This window comes from Bos taurus, chromosome X, assembly GCF_002263795.3.
Source record: "Bos taurus isolate L1 Dominette 01449 registration number 42190680 breed Hereford chromosome X, ARS-UCD2.0, whole genome shotgun sequence".
Lineage (NCBI taxonomy): Eukaryota > Metazoa > Chordata > Mammalia > Artiodactyla > Bovidae > Bos > Bos taurus.
The window spans coordinates 7,563,844-7,582,713 of NC_037357.1; the positions used below are offsets into that span (position 1 = coordinate 7,563,844).

The window sequence follows — 18,870 nt, forward strand, 5'->3', positions numbered from 1 at the left end:
TTGGTTTTTCTACGTAGACACCCACATCTGTAAACAATCGGACTTTTGTTTCAGCCCCCAATTCCTTATAACTTTTGTGTTCTCACATATTGGCTAAAACCGCCATTGTTCTTTGTTGTTGCTGAGTCACTAAGCTGTGTCTGACCCTTTTGGGACCCCATGGAATGTAGTAGCGGAGAAGGCAATGGCACCCCACTCCAGTACTCGTGCCTGGAAAACCCCATGGATGGAGGGCCTGGTAGGCTGCAGTCCACGGGGTCGCTAAGAGTCGGACACGACTGAGCGACTTCACTTTCACTTTTCACTTTCCTGCATTGGAGAAGGAAATGGCAACCCACTCCAGTGTTCTTGCCTGGAGAATCCCAGGGACGGGGGAGCCTGGTGGGCTGCCGTCTATGGGGTCGCACAGAGTCGGACGCGACTGAAGCGACTTAGCAGCAGCAGCAGCAGCAGGACTGTAGTAGCCTAGCAGACTCCTCTGTCTCTGGGATTTCCCAAGCAAGAATACTAGAGTGGGTTGCCATTTCCTTCTCCACTATTTTCACTTTTGTATTATAAATTTTAGAACTCCACATTTCATTTGCTGCCCCAACATCCCCAAAATCAGGCCATGAGCCCCTTGCCAGGTAACCAGGTGTGTCAGCGTGGTAAGGCTTGCTCTCCCTTGACTGTCACCTAATGTCCCTAAAATATCCCAGTGAAATAACCCTTTTGCTTATATATTTGTTGTTGTCCAGTCACTCAGTCGTGTCTGACTCTTTGCGACCCCACGGACTGCAGCATATTGGGCTGCTTGTGTATTCTGAACCCCAATAAATGTACTTTCCCCTGGGCCTCTGTTCTGGTCTCTATCTCATCTCCCCCACTTGCTTGGTTGAGCCCATTCCTTGGGTACCCCACAATGTGGTCCTCTGGTATGGCATATTGACAGTTTCTCTAGGACCTGTGAGGATAATAAATTTGTTTTCCTGTGCCTTTCCTACGTCCCCTCTTGTGACTGCACCTGACTAACCATGTCATGAAAGAATACAGAACAGCCTCTCAATAAGAACTGCAATGAATTATTTTCTTGCTGCTTAAACTGTATCATAGAGCTCATTTAAAAGTGCAGTCTTGGGTCCTGAGACTAGCAGGTCATCTTGAGTGGAGCAGGGATACCTCTTAAGCACAGAGGGAGAGCTGGTTTGGGGGCTTTGTTGGCAACTTTTGGTGGCTATGATGCTGCTAGTACAACCTCTAGCTCCTCATTGGAAAACCAGAGATGAAGTTCAAATAGGGTCTCACTGCTTTCTTGGATCAATTGCAAAAGAATCCGCACATATTAAGCAGGCTTTTCCACCAACAGCAATATGCCTCGTGCGCCACTGTGTCCCTGCTGGCTCAGATGGGACTAGTCCAATTCTGCCAACAGCTGCCACTGACGGTGCAAAGTTGAAAGAGTGGCAGCAGATGAAAGAGAGGGAAAAAGGTAGTGGAGAGGGGAGACTGAAAATGGAAGGGATGGGTGTCATTTACAGAGATGAATTCAATGGAGAATTTTCAAGTGCAGAGGCACTGAGATGCCTTTCTTCCTCTCATCTTTCCTTGCTGACCCATCCTATTACTCTTCCAGCCAAATGGCTAAAGATGGCCACAATTCTCTTCATCCACTGATGCTCAGTGTCAGCCAAGCAGGGCTGGGGACCTGGAGGCCTTCAGGAGTGAAGTGAGGTGTGCTGAAAGCTGCCCGCGACCCTGCCTCTGTCCAAAATATGTTGTCTATCCACCTGAAACCAACCTGAAACTCATCAGAGTTATTTCTTTGGCCAAAGCATTGAAGGCTCCTATTAAAATGCAACTATGTTATCTAAAAGGAGGAACATATAGTGCCTGGCACAGAGTAAAGGTTCTCTAAATGTGTCATTTTTAATATTAAATTGCCACTGCCTGCTATTAGAACCTTAGTACAGACGCATCTACCAGATTCTGTCCTGTCTCCTAGGGCTCTGGAGGAACTACAGTGGGAAGACTGATGTGGAACACTGGCAAAAATTGGGCAGCTGAGTCTGAGGTTTGGGGGATGGTAGAGAAAGAGCAGGCTGATTGCATGAGGTACTTTGGGGGAGAAAATGGCACTATCAGAAGATGAGAAAGAGGGAAGAGAGTTTGGAAATTAACATTTATTGATTTCTTTGAGTCAGGCACTGAATTAGATCCACTTAATCCACTATCTTATTCAATCTACAACCAGTCTATCAGGAAAGAAATATTTCTATTTCCATTTTGCAGATGAAAGTCTGAACTGGGGTTCAGATTAAGAAAGTCACTCAAGGTCACACAATGCCTCTATATGATGGAATATAGATTTGAACCTGAACCTGTCTCCTTAAGTCCATGTCCCTGAATCATGTTGTCTCTCGCTCCACATTTGTCAAGAGGTAGTCAACCTAGCCTCTGCTACCCTTTTGTCCTAATATCCCAACCACCTGCAAATTTAGGCTTCTATGAATCCTAGGTTTCTCCCTCACTCTTTGCATGGACCATCCAAATGGAGACAATAGATTTCCATGGGTGGTGGGGTAGGAAGATATTCTACATTATCAGAATGGGTAGACATTTGGGAAGAGCCTAGACCTATTTTTCTGATTGCTCAAGGGTTTAAAAACTTTCTGTTCTGGGCTCCAATATATGTCACATCAAACCCAAAGTTCTGGCGTAATCAGTGTGTCAGTTGGGGCCCTGGGGCCCTGCCTTAGTATCCTCTACCCCATGCATACCACTTTGCTGCAGGCTGGCAGGAAGTTTCATTTTCCACGTACACCAGGAGAAGAGGATATGAAAAAAAAAAAAAAAAAAAGAACAGCTGTTGTGGAGAGGGACAAAATCCGGCCCTTCCCCAGTAGCTGGGGTAGGTGTGAAAGACTCTGGAGATAAGGAGGCTTCTTTTTTCTCACCATTGGAGAAAGGGGCTATGGAGAGGCGGCTACAGCCTAAGGGGTTTATTTGTCCAAGGGATGTTGTGGAGGGGACCACCCTCAATAGAGATCCAGACTATATATTGTATATACAGGATCCAATCCCTGTTCTTTCTTCTCCTTAGACAAGAGGAGTGGGGGGAAATTGATGGCCTCTGGGGTCATCACTCAGGGGCCTAGGATACTATGCAGAAAGGCAAGACCGAGGGAGCAAGGCAGTTAGGGGCAGTTTCCTCCAACCTTAACTTCCAATCACTGTGTGTGTGTTAGTCACTCAGTCCTGTCCGACTCTTTGCGAACCCATAGACTGTAGCCAACCAGGCTCCTCCGGTCCACGGAGTGCTCCTAGCCACCATATCCCAACTCATTCCTGCACCTCTCTCCTCCTTCACTGTTGGGACTGAGAGTCCTTTTCATTAACCTTTTAGTCACCACCTCCACGCACAGACTTTTCTACGTCCTCCCAAGCAGTCAGCCCCGTGCTGCCCAGCACGGCCGTCTCCCCCCTCCCCCGTAGGCCCGGCTCTGCGCTTGGGTCCGGAGAGGTACTCGCCTCCCAGAGCTGTGGGGATTGGGGGTGGCTGGGGGGCTCTTCACTCCTTCTCGGATCTCCGCTGTAAAAACTGAGCGGCATGGCCCAGGCATGCGCAGCATCTTCGGGCGCATTGTGATGGGAACTGCTTCTCCGAGTCTCTACAGAGACTCCAGAGTAACCACTCACCGCCCCCCGCAAGACCCCTCTGCTTTAAGCCAGACGCACAAACGCACAAACAAAACAGCTTTTCTTTCTTCTTTTCTTTAAAAAACTGGCTGCAGCTTGAAAGGCTGGCCCACGTGAGGACTGGTGTATTTCTATCGATTCCATCTCCCATGTTGACAAACGCCAGCACCGAGGCTTTGCAGTCCGCGGCTGCAGTTTGCAGTGGAGCTAAGCGGTGTGCGGCTTTAATTCCACGTCAGATCAACTTTGATCAATATCCCCCTACCGGCCCAATTGGAAGAGCCCAATTCGCCACCGCTGAGCCTTTTCGCTCTTTCCTTCTTTTTATCCCTCTTTAGACCCACCATCTTCTAGGGGAGAAAAGTCTCAGATTTTAATTTCTCTCTCTCTCTCTTTCTCTCTTTTGTTTCTTTGGGGGATTTATTGGTTTGTTTTCTGGTGTTTTGTCTTTTTCATTTTTGTTTTCTGTTTTTATTCTCTCTCTCTCTGTCTGTCTGTCTTAGTGATAGGGAGGGAGATCGCTTTGGCGAACCGAGCTTGCAGCCAATGAACCCGCCTTCCAGATTGGTGTGAAGACAGAAGTGAGGTGGGGGGCGGGGAGGGGGTGTGAGAGAGCCTGGGAACGAGAGGGAGCGAGAGGGGGAGCGTGAGAGAGAGAGAGAAGAGAGGAGGTGGTGGAGGAGGAGGACTAGTGTGGGGTGGAAAGGAAGAGTGAGCGAGAGCAAGTTGAGGGGAGGGGGTAAAAGAGCCGGCGATTTCTTTTTCTTTTTCTATTATTATTTTGACGACTCCCGAGTTGCGCCCATGCTCTTGTCAGCTTCGTTCTAGGCGTAGCATGGCCAGGCAGAAGAAAATGGGGCAAAGCGTGCTCCGGGCGGTCTTCTTTTTAGTCCTGGGGCTTTTGGGTCATTCTCACGGAGGATTCCCCAACACCATCAGCATAGGTAAGCGCGAGCCAGCCTGCCGGTCGGCCCCGGCTCTCCGGCACCCGAGCCCGCTGCCCTGGCACGGCTACCGGGTCCCTGTCCTGCATGGCCTGGGAAGGGACTGGGGATGGGGATCGGGCAGGAATCTCACGGGTCTGAACCCCAGAGAGCTGGCTGATCTGGGGAGCATCGGGAAACGGAGAGGTGGTCTCCTGGGGCTGGGGGTGGGGGTAGGCTGCCGGGTTTTCTGAGCTGAGCGGAGCCGGGGACGCCTGCAAGAGGCTGGGAGGCTGCAACCCGGCGCAGAGTCGCGGCTTTTCGGCTCGCTGCCCCGGACTTTGCCATGGCGTGCGTGCCGCCGCTGCAAGTTGTCCCAGGGTGATGCCGCCTGTCTGGCTGCGCCAGGGCGCGTAACCCGGTCCAGGGCGCCCCGTCCCGCGTCTCCGAGTCCCGAGAGACCGGCTAGTGCTAGGGGAGGTGGAAACCCACTCTGCATCCCCGAGACCCGGGCAGCCACCGAGGTCGGTGGCGGAGGGGGTAGAGGCAGGGGTGAGACTAGGAGCTGAGCCAGCGAGCGGCGAAGTCACGCAGCCCACGAATTCATGAATTGCCGCTGTGTCTGTCTGGAGTCCGGCTCCCGGGCGCTGGGAGGGAGTTCTCTCGGCTTCTGCCTGTATTTACCAGTCAAGAAGTTCGAATTGTTGCCAATTACAGAACCCAGCCCCTGTATTGTCACGGGGTGGAGGGGGCTGTGGGGAACAGGATAGAGTAGCAGGGGGAAATGAAATTGTTTTTCTCTCCAACCTTTCCCTTTGCGCCAGTAAAGGATGAACCGGCTTGTGGAGATAGGAGGTAGGAGGGAAGAGGGGACAGGAAGCTACCGCCTGAGAAAGAACCAAGTCCCACTCTTTATTCCATCGTCCGACCCCCAAAGCAGGCTCCTCGGCCCTCTTTCCCCATGCCCCCTTTCCCCCAGCGTCTCCTCTGACTCTCTGAAGGAAAACTAGGTTTCTCTTGGCCAAAATTTGAGTTCGCAAGAGTCATCAAAGACACACAGGTTGAAAATCAAAATCATCGTCGTGCACCCGGGTACCACTGAGAGGGTATCGTCCATCTGTAGTGCTCCCCAATTTCTAACTCCTCGGGGGGGAGGACACAAGCCAAATCTCAGTTCCCTTTGCTTCTAGGTGGACTTTTCATGAGAAATACGGTGCAGGAGCACAGTGCTTTCCGCTTTGCTGTGCAGTTATACAACACCAACCAGAACACCACCGAGAAGCCCTTCCATTTGAATTACCACGTAGATCACTTGGATTCTTCCAATAGTTTTTCTGTGACTAATGCTTGTAAGTAGATCTGCTTTTCCTCCTTGTGGGACCTGGGGACCTCATTCGCATTTCGCTTATGGGACTTGGGGTCTGCTCTCCCTGCTGGAGGGGGGCTGATTGCCCCAGTAGACATTCAAGAGGCTCGAGTCAATTCAGGTTTCACGCGACATAAATGAACGCCAGAGGATCCTGCTGAGGGAGGGACTTAAGGCTGTACACAAAACTCTGTCGTGAATAATGTTTGATGCAAAACTTTCATTTTCCTCCCTGCTAAACTGGCGCTCCCTCCCCCGCCACCCCCTCCCCTTTCTTTTCCTTTGGCTGGGGGAAAAAAAGGAAAAAATAGCATAGTTGTTCATGGAAATTTTTTCTGATGGGATTAAAGAAAGAAGCCTCTTGATTGAGTCAATTCATTACTTGACTGTTAAAGCTAGCACCTGGCTGTAAGAAGGAGCTGAATTTGACAATCGCTATGTAGAAGCCAAATATGAGAAATTCTGCAAACAAGTGACCTTGAGGGACAGATTAGGCTGGGTTCCCTGGTTTCTTTCTGTCCTAGAATATCACCTTTCTTACCAAGAGAGCTCTGATAGGAACTGATAAGACTGCAAACTGATTAGGAGTGATGAACACCTGGCAAACTCACGGGAAGGGAGAAAGTGTTCAGAGGACTCTCTGGAAAAAGCTACCTCTGTTCTGTCTCCCCTAGTGGTGTTTGCTCCCTGCCCCCATGGTTAAGGACAACACAGTTCTTAACTTAGAGCAAAAGGTGGAAGGGGGAGGTTGCAGCAGGAAACTGGATATGAAAAGGGAGCAATTTCATCAGCCCCAAAGCAGCTTCTGAAACAGCTAGTTGTGCCCTGTGATTGTTCCCATGGAAAGGGGACATTTTAAGAAGTAAAGCCACAGGAACCCAGATGACTAATAGCCTGTTGGACACAGGTTTTTCTGGAATGTTTTATGAGAAAGACTGATCATTCTTCGTCTAAGCTTATTTCATGAAAAGTTTTCACACCAATGAAGGTGATGATGGCATAAATATGTTTTGCTGTTATGGCTGGTGTATTTGGGAATTTTTGACTTTTGATTTTCTTTCAGGGGAGAAATGATATTTACATTTGGTTGGGTAAAACTTTGTATATGACATTCTTCAAATGCTTCTGCCTCAAAGGATATGTGATTTCCAAAAACTGTTGACAGGGTCTCCAAGGCCATGGGTTCCTTGGATTTGAAGACTTAGGTCAAGGGGATGGAGGTAAAGTACTTTGCAAGAAATGGTGACAGTTATCAGCTTTAAGAAAATTTTCTCTGAAGGTACAGATCCTTATAAGAACATGTTCTGAGATACTCTGTATTTGACATTCTTTGGCTTTCTGACATTGACAAAAATAGGCGCTTATTAATTCCAGCTAAGTGTGAAAGTTACAAAATGTCTGTCTATACTTTGCATCTTATTTTGGTAATCCCAGCCTGTCTTCTATAGCACACTTACAACACACATCTGACTCTTAATCCTGCAGCACTGTGATCTTGTCTAGAGGCTGAATTTCAAACGCAGCTTCCTAAGTATCAATTAGAACAGATTCAAAACTAAATACATGAAACTACCCGGATTTATTACTATTAATAATGAATAACATTTATTTCAACTCACTTTAGTGCCTTTCCACTGATGAGGACTGAGATAAAGAGTGCTAACTGACTCCTCAGGAATGACTGATTTCCAAGAATTTGGGTCTTGTTTTTTATGGGCAAATCAGATTGGCACTCGCCAGCCCAGGGCCATCAGAACCCTACTCAAGGAGCATTCAGGAAATAATCCTTGCCATGTGAAAAGCTCAGGTTTGAGAACAGGCAGTGAGTCATCCATATTGGGTGTCGAGTTGCCTTAATGCCTTATCTCTCAGAGCAATAAAGGAACAACCATGAAAGGAAAAGAAATTGATCAGAAGCCCCTACCCTAAGTCCACAGCACTTCAGTTTATAACCTTACAAGACTAGGTTATTGATGGGGGCTTGAAAGTGTGATATAAAGGGTGTGGCTCACTGGGCAACAGGAAAGACAAAACAGAAAGGTGACCTTGCCCTTCGTATGCCAAGTCCACACATATGCACACACTGACTCACACAGAAGACATTTCCAGAAACCAGTGATGTGTACCCAGCTGCCTGTTGCACACTCAGACTTTACAGCTCAGAAGACAGAGGAGGAAAACTCATCATCTCTGGTCCTCAAAACAGTCCTCTTTGAATGTCATAATCACTGAATGGGGGCCAAATCTCAAAGCTGTCTCCGACGGATAGTCTCTGAATGCAGAACACAATCATTTCACGGGGCCAGGGAAGTCCTGTAGGTGGATCTCATTTCTTGCCCTGGCCTTTTTCTCTTGGAATTGAAGATCACGTGACATAGATGTCCGCACACAATACTAGTTTGGCAATAGAGACTGGCAGGTGATCCTGGTTCCATTCTTACAATTGATTGCACTATGGAGCACAGACAAAAAAAAAAAAACAAAAAAAAAAACCCTGGATCTTCTGGCCTGCCCTTCCCTGGAGATCTAGGGAGAATTTGAGAAAACCCCAGAAGAGTCCAAATCTGGTCACCCACCTCTCCTATCTGATTCAATATGGAATAGAATGGCAAAAATTAAAGACCTTTCCCTTCTTCCTATTCAGAATTCCTTGTTTCAGCTTCCCCTAACACTAGAATTGATTTTTTTCCATGATCTTTCCTGTGCCCTCAATCTTAGGGCAGGCACACAATTTTGAGGACACAGGTATTATGCAGGTAAACAAATATGTCAAAAATAAACAAGTGGTAATGCCTCCTGTATATGTCCCTGCTCTCCCTCCGCATCCCCTCCTCCAATGTATTCAGAGAGTTTCCTTGCAATGAATCCCAGGCATCAGTTATTTAAAGACTCTTCTTCACCAGCAACCTTTTTTTTTTTTTTTTTGCACAACTTCCAAGAGGTTTGCTTAAGACAGACTCCAACTTCATTTCGCGTCTTAAGAGGGCAATAACAGCATGCTGGCTTTGAAAGGTGGTTCATTTGGGATCTCAGCTCAGAGGTGAATTGAAGTTTATCGAAGAGACTCATCTGATTTGGAGCACATGTTCTTATTTCACAGGGATTAACTGAGTTTGCTGCCTTCCTTTACAATTTGGCCAGGTAGCCCCAGAAAGAAGGATGGTGTGAATAGTATGATTCTAGGACACATGCCTTCAGGTACACACAGGTACCCCTACACACATAGTCAGTATTCATGCAAAGAGATGTACACACATGCTTTACATTGTATACACATTTGCTCTTTAAAAACCAGATTTGATCATCATAAGGCTTTGGGGGAATGTGGCAGCACCCAGGGACCGCCAGGTCCCCTTGGGGTGGCTTGCTTGCCCTGGTTCCTCAGGAAATGCCTCCGATTCCCTTGAAGTCTCCTCCTGTGTCTTGCTGCTGTGCACTTGTAGTGTACTCCACACTACATCGCCCCAGCCTCTGCAGTGTCAGCTCATTAGCACACAGATCTCATATTCCCTCTCCGCACTGTCATTGCAAAAATTGCTGTTGTACACCTTTACAGCCAACAAATGTGTTCGTGGATTACGCACTGTTTGCAAGAGGCAAGGAAAAGGCAAATGTAACCTTAAAGGTTATTCACCACAAAATTGTGCTCTTAACGCACTTGGCTTAAATAAAAATCTGTTGATGGAGGCACAGTAGTGATGGTGGGACTGAGAGTGGGACTTAGGAGTGCAGGCTCTAATGGAGCCCCAGGAAAAATCCCTTTGGCTGGTGAAATGTACCTCATCAGCTGCAAATTTGTGTTCCATTAATTTTTTTCAAGCCATTTGAAATATACCTGCTAACTGAGAGCACACTCCTTTTTAACTGAGCGCGTTTTGCTACCAAGTGTCCTTAGCTGAGACAGGTTTTTGTCTCTTGCCCACAGAGTCACAATCTAATTATCTCATTAAATTGCCAGGTTCTATTTAACTGTTTAAGTCCAGCTGGGAAAGAAATGTCTCTCGTGATCCTATTCTCTGCTCTTGGGTGGGTCTTGTTTGGTTTGCATTTTACACATCATCTTTGGAAGCAGGGTGAAGACCCATCATATCCTGGCACCTGCCTTCAAACAGATCTTGGCACACTAACCAGTGTCAGTTGCTTCAGCTCCACCTCCCACCCCCAATTCCCCCATCTTTGCACCTTAACAGCTCTCCCTCTGTCTGCTGGCTGGTCTTCCATAAGCTCACTGGAGCACGAAGAGGTCGCCGGTCAAAGATTTAAGTCACCTTCTCACAAGCTTTATTATGTTTTTTCTTTTTTCTTTAATCTGTTTTTCACGTGGTGAGGAGGGAGACAGGTGATGCTGTTCATTTGGGCCATAAAAACAGACGGCAATCAGCGGGCTGTAAAGCTGAGCATCCAGCAAAGTGTAGGACCGCCCCTAGAAGGCAACTTCTGGTTATCTACTAAGTGGAGCAGGGGCGACAGGAAGGGTCTGAGGGCAATGAAGAAACAAAACCTCTTTGTTCTCCATCTATGACCACTGCAAAAAGAGCCATGGTTTTTCTTCCTCTCAGCAATTTTAACTTTTTTTCCTTAAAATGAAACTAGTTTCTCACGTCCGCCACTTCTGCCTCTATCAGAGGTCTGTTTCCTTCATTCTGCCTTTTTCTCGCTGCTCACCAAGACTCCATGAGAATAGTGAGGGCTGGCTGAGATTGTTATTGTATTTTTTCTAACTCCTGGTATTTCTAAAACATTTCATTATTATGGGTAGTCAGTGGTGATTGGCTGGTTTCAGTTTAACAGATGGAAAAATAAATGAAGCTTCTGAGGCACCATTATTAATCTTCCTTTGTGGATAAGAGATTTGTTATTTTTATATAATTGGCTAAAGGATTAAAAGACAGCATGCATTTTTAGAGAGGGCCAGCATTTAAGAAGGTAGAATTCATACCTTCACAGGGAGAAGGGGGGGGATACATATGCTAATTCTGATGATTCCACTTTGAACTTCTTAGACTGAGACCACAAATATATTTGAAAGACCTTTCAAAAAACTTTCCATCTGCTCTGAATGTCAGGAAAATTATTTGCATACTTTACCTGGCCCATTAAAAAAAAGTCAAGTTTTGACTTTGTTCCTTTGGTGCTTTGACTTTGATGCTTTGGGTCTAATTAGATGACATGTCCACAGGAGGGTGCAAACCCAAGGTGGGGGCTCTGGGCACTTTCCAGCAGGAGTGTGGGAGTTGTGCAGACACAAAAGGAAGACCCTCCCAGCTTGGGAAATGTCTGAGAGCTGACAAATAGCCTCAGCCTGTCTGTGGGGTGAGCCTTGAGCCAGGGCAGCAGCCCCTGAAAGGGGTGGGTACTTGGCAGAAGTTCCACATGGACGGAATTTGTCCTCTTCTCACTTCTTCCTCTTCTCTTGCCGTTATTTTCTCCTCATGCTCCACCTGCCCAGCCAAGGCCTGTTCACTGGTATCCCACTGGCCCCTAAGTCAGAGATCTGACCCACCATACCAGGGATTGTTTCCTACTCTAGACTTTTCCAGTCCACATGCTCCTTCTCTAACCAGAAGATCTCTGTCCTTGGTCCATACTCCTACTTTGAGGGTGACAGCTTTCTATCTAATTTAAGAATCGAGCTGAGAGTGGCTGATACAGGGTTAATATACCTAACTGGGGAGTGTTTGCTCTAAAACCAGAGACAATGGGAAACCAGAATGCCTCAATTCCAAGGAAAGTTACTCAAACAGGAGTGTTTCTGGACATGAGGTGCAGAGCAGCTGTTCAGTCTATCCAAACCAGAGATCAGCTGCCCCTGGTCAGGGAAGACCTCTACAGGCCAAAGTCGAATCCAAAAAAGGGGATATGTGTATATGTGTGGCTGATTCACTTTGCTGTACAGCAGAAACTAAAACAACATTATAAAACAACTATACTCCAATAAAAAATTATATATAAAAAATAGCTCCCTACATGTGGTAGGTTTGGTGTAAGTTCACCCAAGTCATAGGGGAGGTGCACCTTCCCCATGTTGAACTTAAATATCTTTGTGGTCATTTGGGAAGCAGCAAAAGGTCATAGGCACTCAGTTTCTGCCTAAAGAAGACCGTATGTGCGGTTTTTTGTATATTAATCATGCCTCAGTAAAGTAGTTCTTAGAAAATGTCAACTTTTTAGATCTACTACCCAAAAAGAGGCTGCTGCAGAGTCTGAAGGTGCCTATGTGGGCCCTGGCAGGGGATGCACTGGCAGGGAAGGGAGGCCATAGGAGGGGAGAAAGGTGCTGAGGAAGCTGGTCTCAGACTGAAAGCTCTCTTTCCCTGGGGTGGCATGCATAATGTAGTGATTACGAGGCAGCATCTAACTCTAGAGGGACTTGGAAGCCTAGGTGAGCAGTGTCTCCTCCCCTCCCCCTCCATTTCTCCCTTCCTTTTTCTCAAGTGCACACTCTGGTTACCCTCAACACACACACACAGTGGAAAGAAGCAGAATACTCTGTTCTGGATTTCAGGTTGAGCAATAGTCAGAGAAGTGCAGTAAGTCCCCTACATATGAATGAGCTCTGTTCTGAGAATACATTTGTAAGCCCAGTTTGTTCATAAGTCCAACAAAGTTAGCCTAGGTACCCCACTCACACAACCAGCTATTCAGTACTATAGTGTAATAGGTTTATAATACTTTTCATACAAAGAATATGTACAAAACAAAAAATAAAGAAAACATTTTTAAACCTATAGTACAGTATCTTGAAAAGTACAGCAGTAGCAACTACATCACAGCTGCTTTTACACTTGCTTCCAGACATCCTGGGCTTGAAATAAGGATACTCTACTACTGTGCTCTACACAGTACTGTAAAGTACACAAAAGCACAACCACTTGTGGAGTGTACACACGTGTGACAATGTACACCAGACACATGAACTAACTTATGTGATTGGCCATGCAAACATATGTTCACACCTTTGAACTTTCACAACGTGAAGGTTCATATGTAGATACTTTTCCATGTTTACTGCCCTCTGGACTTCCCTTCCCCTCAGTTGCTAACTGCCATTTACTTCTGTAGCACTTGTCATCAATGTGACCATCTGTACTTATTTAGAAGGGGTGTGGGGATAAGAAGGAGGAAAGGAGACACAGCTGGTCATGACCCTTAACTCTATAGGGTTAAGTCTAGAACAGCACTTCTCACCTTTCATGTGCATAGCAGACACCTGGGATCTTGTCAAAATGAAGATTCTGATTCAATAGATCTTCAGTGTCCAAGAATCTGCATTTCTAGCAAGCTCTCAGGTGATGCCAATACTGCTGGTACTCAAACCACATTTTGCAGGGAGACTGTGATCACCAAAGAAAAAGGCTCCCCCAGACAAGCTCTTACCCACATGACTTTCAAAGAAAACTTTATAAGAGACACATTTGGCTCATTCTGACTCACAGATGTCCCTATCATACTCTTAACCACCCTGTGTTCATTTCAGCCATGTCTGTAGGTGTCTGGTGAGAGCATCTAGTTAAGAGTTGCTTTTCATAGGGCTTTGGAATGGAGACTGGAAGGCATGCTGAGGGGGGAGGTAGCTCATGAGCCAGGCTGACGGTAACTTGGCTTCTTGCCACACCCCAAAGTGTCCCTTTTAGAAACAACCTGCCCAAGAGAGCAAAGGTTGGCATGCAATTCCAACTGCCTCTCCACTTTGCTTTTTGGGGTCATGGCATGCCAGAAGCAGGCACGTAGCATCTGCTCCTCAGCTGTCTGACTTTCCTTCAACAGGGTTAGAAATATGAAGTACAACACAACCCAAGTTCTGTCTGCTTCCCTAAGAGCCTGAAAAATTGACTCCATTTTCAAGGCTGGTGCCAGGCACTCATTGTGAGCTAGAGGGGAGGGTGGGAAAGTGATGTCATTTTCTAAGACATGTGAGCTGATGAGTGCTCCAGGGAAGTCATTAAAAGCTTATCCAGTGTCATTTGAGGACTATCAAATAGCACCCTATCATCACCCAGTATTGCCCCCCAACAGTCTGCCATTAGTCTGAAATCCCAGCAATTCACTTATTTCTGTTACAGCACTGAAAACCTGTGCTAAAATGCAAGCATGCCATCTCTGGTAGGGAATGCATTAAATCCTTATCAGCCATTACTATTTCGACAGTAATTCTTTGATCAGATTACTACCTCTTACCTTGCAGGATCCTCAGAGGAGGTTTTCCAAGACAGGTAAGTGACCCCAGAACAAGGGACCTGCCCGAGAGAGTGGGGTGCCCAGTGCATGGTGGGCATTCAGGGGGCAGTGGGAGACTCTGAGAGATGAGCAGGAGTTACTCAAATACACTCCACCTAGTTTGCAACATGTGACCTTCTCCATAGATCAAAATCTGGTCCTTTATTAACTAAAATTTGAATTGTTTTTGACCCTCCAAATCACACCTTTCTGGTAGTAGTGGTCTGCTGCTGCTTCCGTGCATGGTCATTTCTTGCAATACATGACCCCAATCTCTGGGATCCCCGTAATTACTGTGAGACATTTTCAGAAGGACAATCAGTTTGTGATGAGGGGTGGTGAGGATTTTTTGTTTAACGTGTAAAAAATGTTGCAATCAAAAATAGTCCCCTTTCAGTCGTCTATGATTGACTGATCTACCTTGTCAAGTACGCATTGCAATCAGGGCCCTCATCCTTGCTGCTGCCCAGAAAGGAATTGGCTACCAGTAACAGATGAGACCTGAAAAGATCAGGACCCAGTTCACAGAGGAATCATTGTGTGGATGTGGGTGTGGGTTTCTGTGTGGATGAACACTTTGGTAAATTTAAGGTAGAAAGGCCACTAACATCCACAGTTAGCCAGAACCTGTTATATATTCTCAAACATTCTTATATCTTATTGCTGTTTCCAAGACTACTTGTTGGCTAGTTTAAAACAGTATTTCTTGAATTGGCCCACTTGCAGCAGAATCACCAGAGATGCTTGTTAAACACATGAATTCCCAGGTCACACTTCAGACATATTGAATCACAAAATATAAAGATAGGCCTTCTTAACAAACTCTATGGGTAATTCTAATGCACACAAGATTTTGGAATCACTGGTTTCATTAGCCCTGGTAGTGTAAACAGAGATATGTGGATTCGTATTGAATACTTGTTGAGCATGCCCTAATCTCCAGGCATTGACCAGGTACTTTCTACACATGTTACTTTTGTAAGTGAGGTGCTGTTGGCCCATGCAAGCATTAGTGAGTTGGGCTCTGAGATTGGACAATCAAGACTTGAAAGAGCTAAGAGACTCACCTCAAGTCACAGTGTCTGAGGTAAACAAATCAAGCAAAAATGTTCTTTGAGATGGTAAGCAGGGACAAGAAAATGATCTGCCTTGACAGTGCTTCTTTCCTTCTTGGCTAATGATTGGTCTTTAGCCATGCTGTAAACTAGGTGGCTTGGCAATGCCAATCCATTTGTTAAAGTGATGCACTGCAACCAGTTTATATAGCATTCATTGTGCCATCCTTGCTATCAAAAAACTTAATACTAGTGTTGAAATAATAATAATAACTCCCATTCATTGAGCCCATGCCACATGGAAAACATTGCACTAAGTGTGGTACATGTCTTATCTCATGGACTCATCATAGCATTGCTAGAAAGGAGCTACTCTCATCCCCAGTTTATAAAAGAGGACTCAGAGGTGGTTATATATACATATATATATTATATATATATGCAACTAGCTCAAGGCCATGTGCATGCCCAGTTGCTCATTGTGTTCAGCTCCTTGCAACCCCATGAACTGTAGCCTGCCAGACTCCTCTGTCCATGGGATTATCCTGGAAGGAATACTGGAGTGGATTGCCATTTCCTCCTCTAGGGGATCTTTCCAATTCAGGGATCAAACCCGCATCTCTTGAGTCTCCTGGATTGGCTGGCACATTTTTTTTTTTTTAACCACTGTGCCACCTGGGAAGCTCAAGGTCACACAGTTGGCTAATTAGTGGAGTCAGGCTTCTACCTGAGATCTTTCTGTCTCTAGAGGTGGGACTCGTGTCAACTGGGGTTGAGATCACAGATGATGATGGGCCAGGTGGATCACATAAACGTGGAACTTGGGCTTGGTATAGAGGGGTGGGTGGGGCCTGTGGCCATCTGGAGAGTTCATGTCACTTCCAGAATACATTCAAATCCAATATGAGACAAACAAAACATCTGTGACAGGACTTGGGGTGGGAAGAGGTGGAAGGTATGAGTTTCGGACCTCTGCACTACACTATCCACCTCCCTCTACCAACTGAGTTACTGGCTGAGGGAAGCTCTATTAACTGATAGTCATAATGAATGGGGGGAAAAAAAGAGACAAATCTCTTCTTAGTAAAAATCTCCTTGACTTTTTCTTCATTGTGTTCCATCAAGGTACCTCAATATGGCAGAACTTCCCTCCTTTGTCTTTTTGGCCCTACATCATACCATGCATACACTGTATATCCAGTAGCGGCTTTTCATGGTTGAGTGCCAGCTCAACTCTGACTAATCTTCTCCCAGGCAATGCTGAGGCCTGCAGCAAGGTCAGAACGCTGGCACAGTCATTAACAAGTGCTCAGCAGGCCAAAAGAGATACTTCCAGGCAGTGGCAACCCACTCCAGTACTCTTGCCTGGAAAATCCCAGGGACAGAGGAGCCTGGTAGGCTGCAGTCCATGGGGTCGCGAAGAGTCGGACACGACTGAGCGACTTCACTTTCACTCTTCACTTTCATGCATTGGAGAAGGAAATGGCAACCCACTCCAGTGTTCTTGCCTGTAGAATCCCAGGGACGGGGGAGCCTGGTGGGCTGCCGTCTATGGGGTCGCACAGAGTCGGCCACGACTGAAGCGACTTAGCGGCAGCAGTGCTATAGGGGAGACAGCTTAGACTCTGGTACATGCAAATTGTACAAATAGGAGGCTTCTGGGTCAAGAAAGGCTCTATCAACATTCACCTAGGGTAGGAGCTCCCCATACACCCCAAGACAGAAGCTCACCAACTTTAGACAGAAGTCCAAAATAGAGATATACAGTTAGTTGCTTGGAGTTGTAAATTGACCTAAAGCCAACTGGTCATTCACAATCCTTAGGTATATTTCACTGGATACCAGTAGCCAGTCATTGTTAGAGTGAGGGCTATAGGTCTTTTCCCCATAACCTCACTAGCAGGTATAAAAGTAAACCTCATCTAAAATTCTTTTTCTCATTAAATAATGTCAAGCAGGCACAGAAATGATTAGACAGCCTGTTCTGTCCTGTCGGCTCAGTCAAGTCCAACACCTTTTCCTTCTAGGTGCACCAACAACACCTCACACAAAGGTTCACTTGAGGCAGACAAAGCAATACCCTAGTGGCAGGATGAAGTAACCAAGAATCCTCATTGGTGGCTGCCCACACGACTATTTACAAAATTAACCCTAGGGTACTATTCCAAGGGATAACACTATAGAGCTTGTTAGATGCTTACATCTTCTTTCTGCTACTTTGGGAATATCTCTACCATATTTCTAGCCAACCCACATGTGTTAAACACCACTGATTTCACCAATGAGAAATTTAATGCTAGTTAACAAAGCCCCTGGTGTTCATTAAAAATAAAGATACGTGAAGTGCTTGTGAAACCACTTCTTGGTTAGAATTATTATATGCTAGATAACCACTCCTGTACTCTAATTCCCGATAAGGGTAACTGACCACCCCAAGGTTGTAGATTCAGACTAAATAACCCACATATACACTACACAATTTATGTTTAAGTCTTATAAAATAAATTACAGAAAATACAACATTTGAAATATCATGTTTCTTAGGGCCTTGGGAAGCAGTTAAAGTCGTGGGGGGTTGTGGGTAACAGTGGACTGTGCAATGGAGCAAGGATTAGGAGGTCTGGGTTCCGGTCTCAACTCTGCCACCTACTGCCTGGATGACCTTGGACAAGCCACTTCCTTCTCTGGTTCTAGTTTTTATCATTTGTAAAATGGGAAGTTTCTTCTGGATGATCTCTGAGGAGGCTGCCATGTTTTACATCCCATTATTCTTGTCCAATTCCTACCAGCTCCATTTCTAGTAACAGTCTCACCTCATTGATTACTGAGGAAAGATCATCCAAAATGAAGCCCTCCAGATTCTACTACATCTAGAAATTTCTATTCATATTCATCTATTCTCTGTCTTTATAAGACTATGATGAAAGTACTGAATCCTTGAAACCAATGGACAGTGTTTCCAGCCAGTTGTGCTTATCTTTGCTTGGGCCAAGTTACTTACCTTGATTGTGCCTGATTTCACAATAATAAAGTGGGGATAACAATAATCCTCACTTCATAGAGTTACTGAGAGTTTTAAATGAGATAATTCAGAAATCCACATAAGATACTTAGAAATGTGCTTGGCACATATTGGATATTATTATCATCAACATAATCATTAGTTTAAAACCCTTTGAGCTTTTTGTCCTAAAAAGAGAAACCTAGTTTTGAAAAGTTAAATCTCTTGTCACTTTAGGGATCAAATTTCCTTCCTAAGTAGCTGCCCTCTGAGGCTTTCTACAGTTCTCAGCTCTGCTCCAAACCCAAGATTATTTTTTTTCTGCCAAAAAACCCATCATGGCACCCCTTCAAATCACCAGCACCAAATCATAGCCCTCTACATCTCTCACCCATGCATCCAAATTTGCCCACCTAGTTTGTCTGTTGTGAGCTGCTCAGATATTCTGTGATCAAAAATTCAGAGGTCTATTTTTCTGCATAATTGAAGGACTATGGGTTTAAGAGAAGAATTAGTCTCTTTTCCCATGGGAAAGAAGAAACTATCTTCATCTCTAATTCCATCCACTTCCAATCACACAATCAATCATCCTTTCTGTTCTTTGGTGATATTCCATTATCCAAAGAGCACACT

General features: G+C 45.6%; 1 protein-coding gene across 6 annotated transcripts in view; it reads left to right on the forward strand.

Moving 5' to 3' along the window:
* Window positions 1-3,920: 3,920 nt before the first annotated feature.
* The window catches only part of GRIA3 (glutamate ionotropic receptor AMPA type subunit 3), a 308,633-nt gene continuing 293,683 nt past the window's right edge, over window positions 3,921-18,870 (forward strand). For 2 of the 6 annotated variants that reach the window (XM_005227469.5, XM_059883481.1), the window contains exons 1-2: window positions 4,300-4,619; window positions 5,789-5,947. In XM_005227469.5, the coding sequence (XP_005227526.1) occupies window positions 4,511-4,619; window positions 5,789-5,947 (268 nt within the window). In that variant the 5' untranslated portion in view covers window positions 4,300-4,510. Of the gene's footprint in view, window positions 4,262-4,299; window positions 4,620-5,788; window positions 5,948-18,870 lie in introns of those variants that run through there. The other 4 variants (XM_010821371.4, XM_005227468.5, XM_010821372.3 and 1 more) reach the window with 4 other exon arrangements.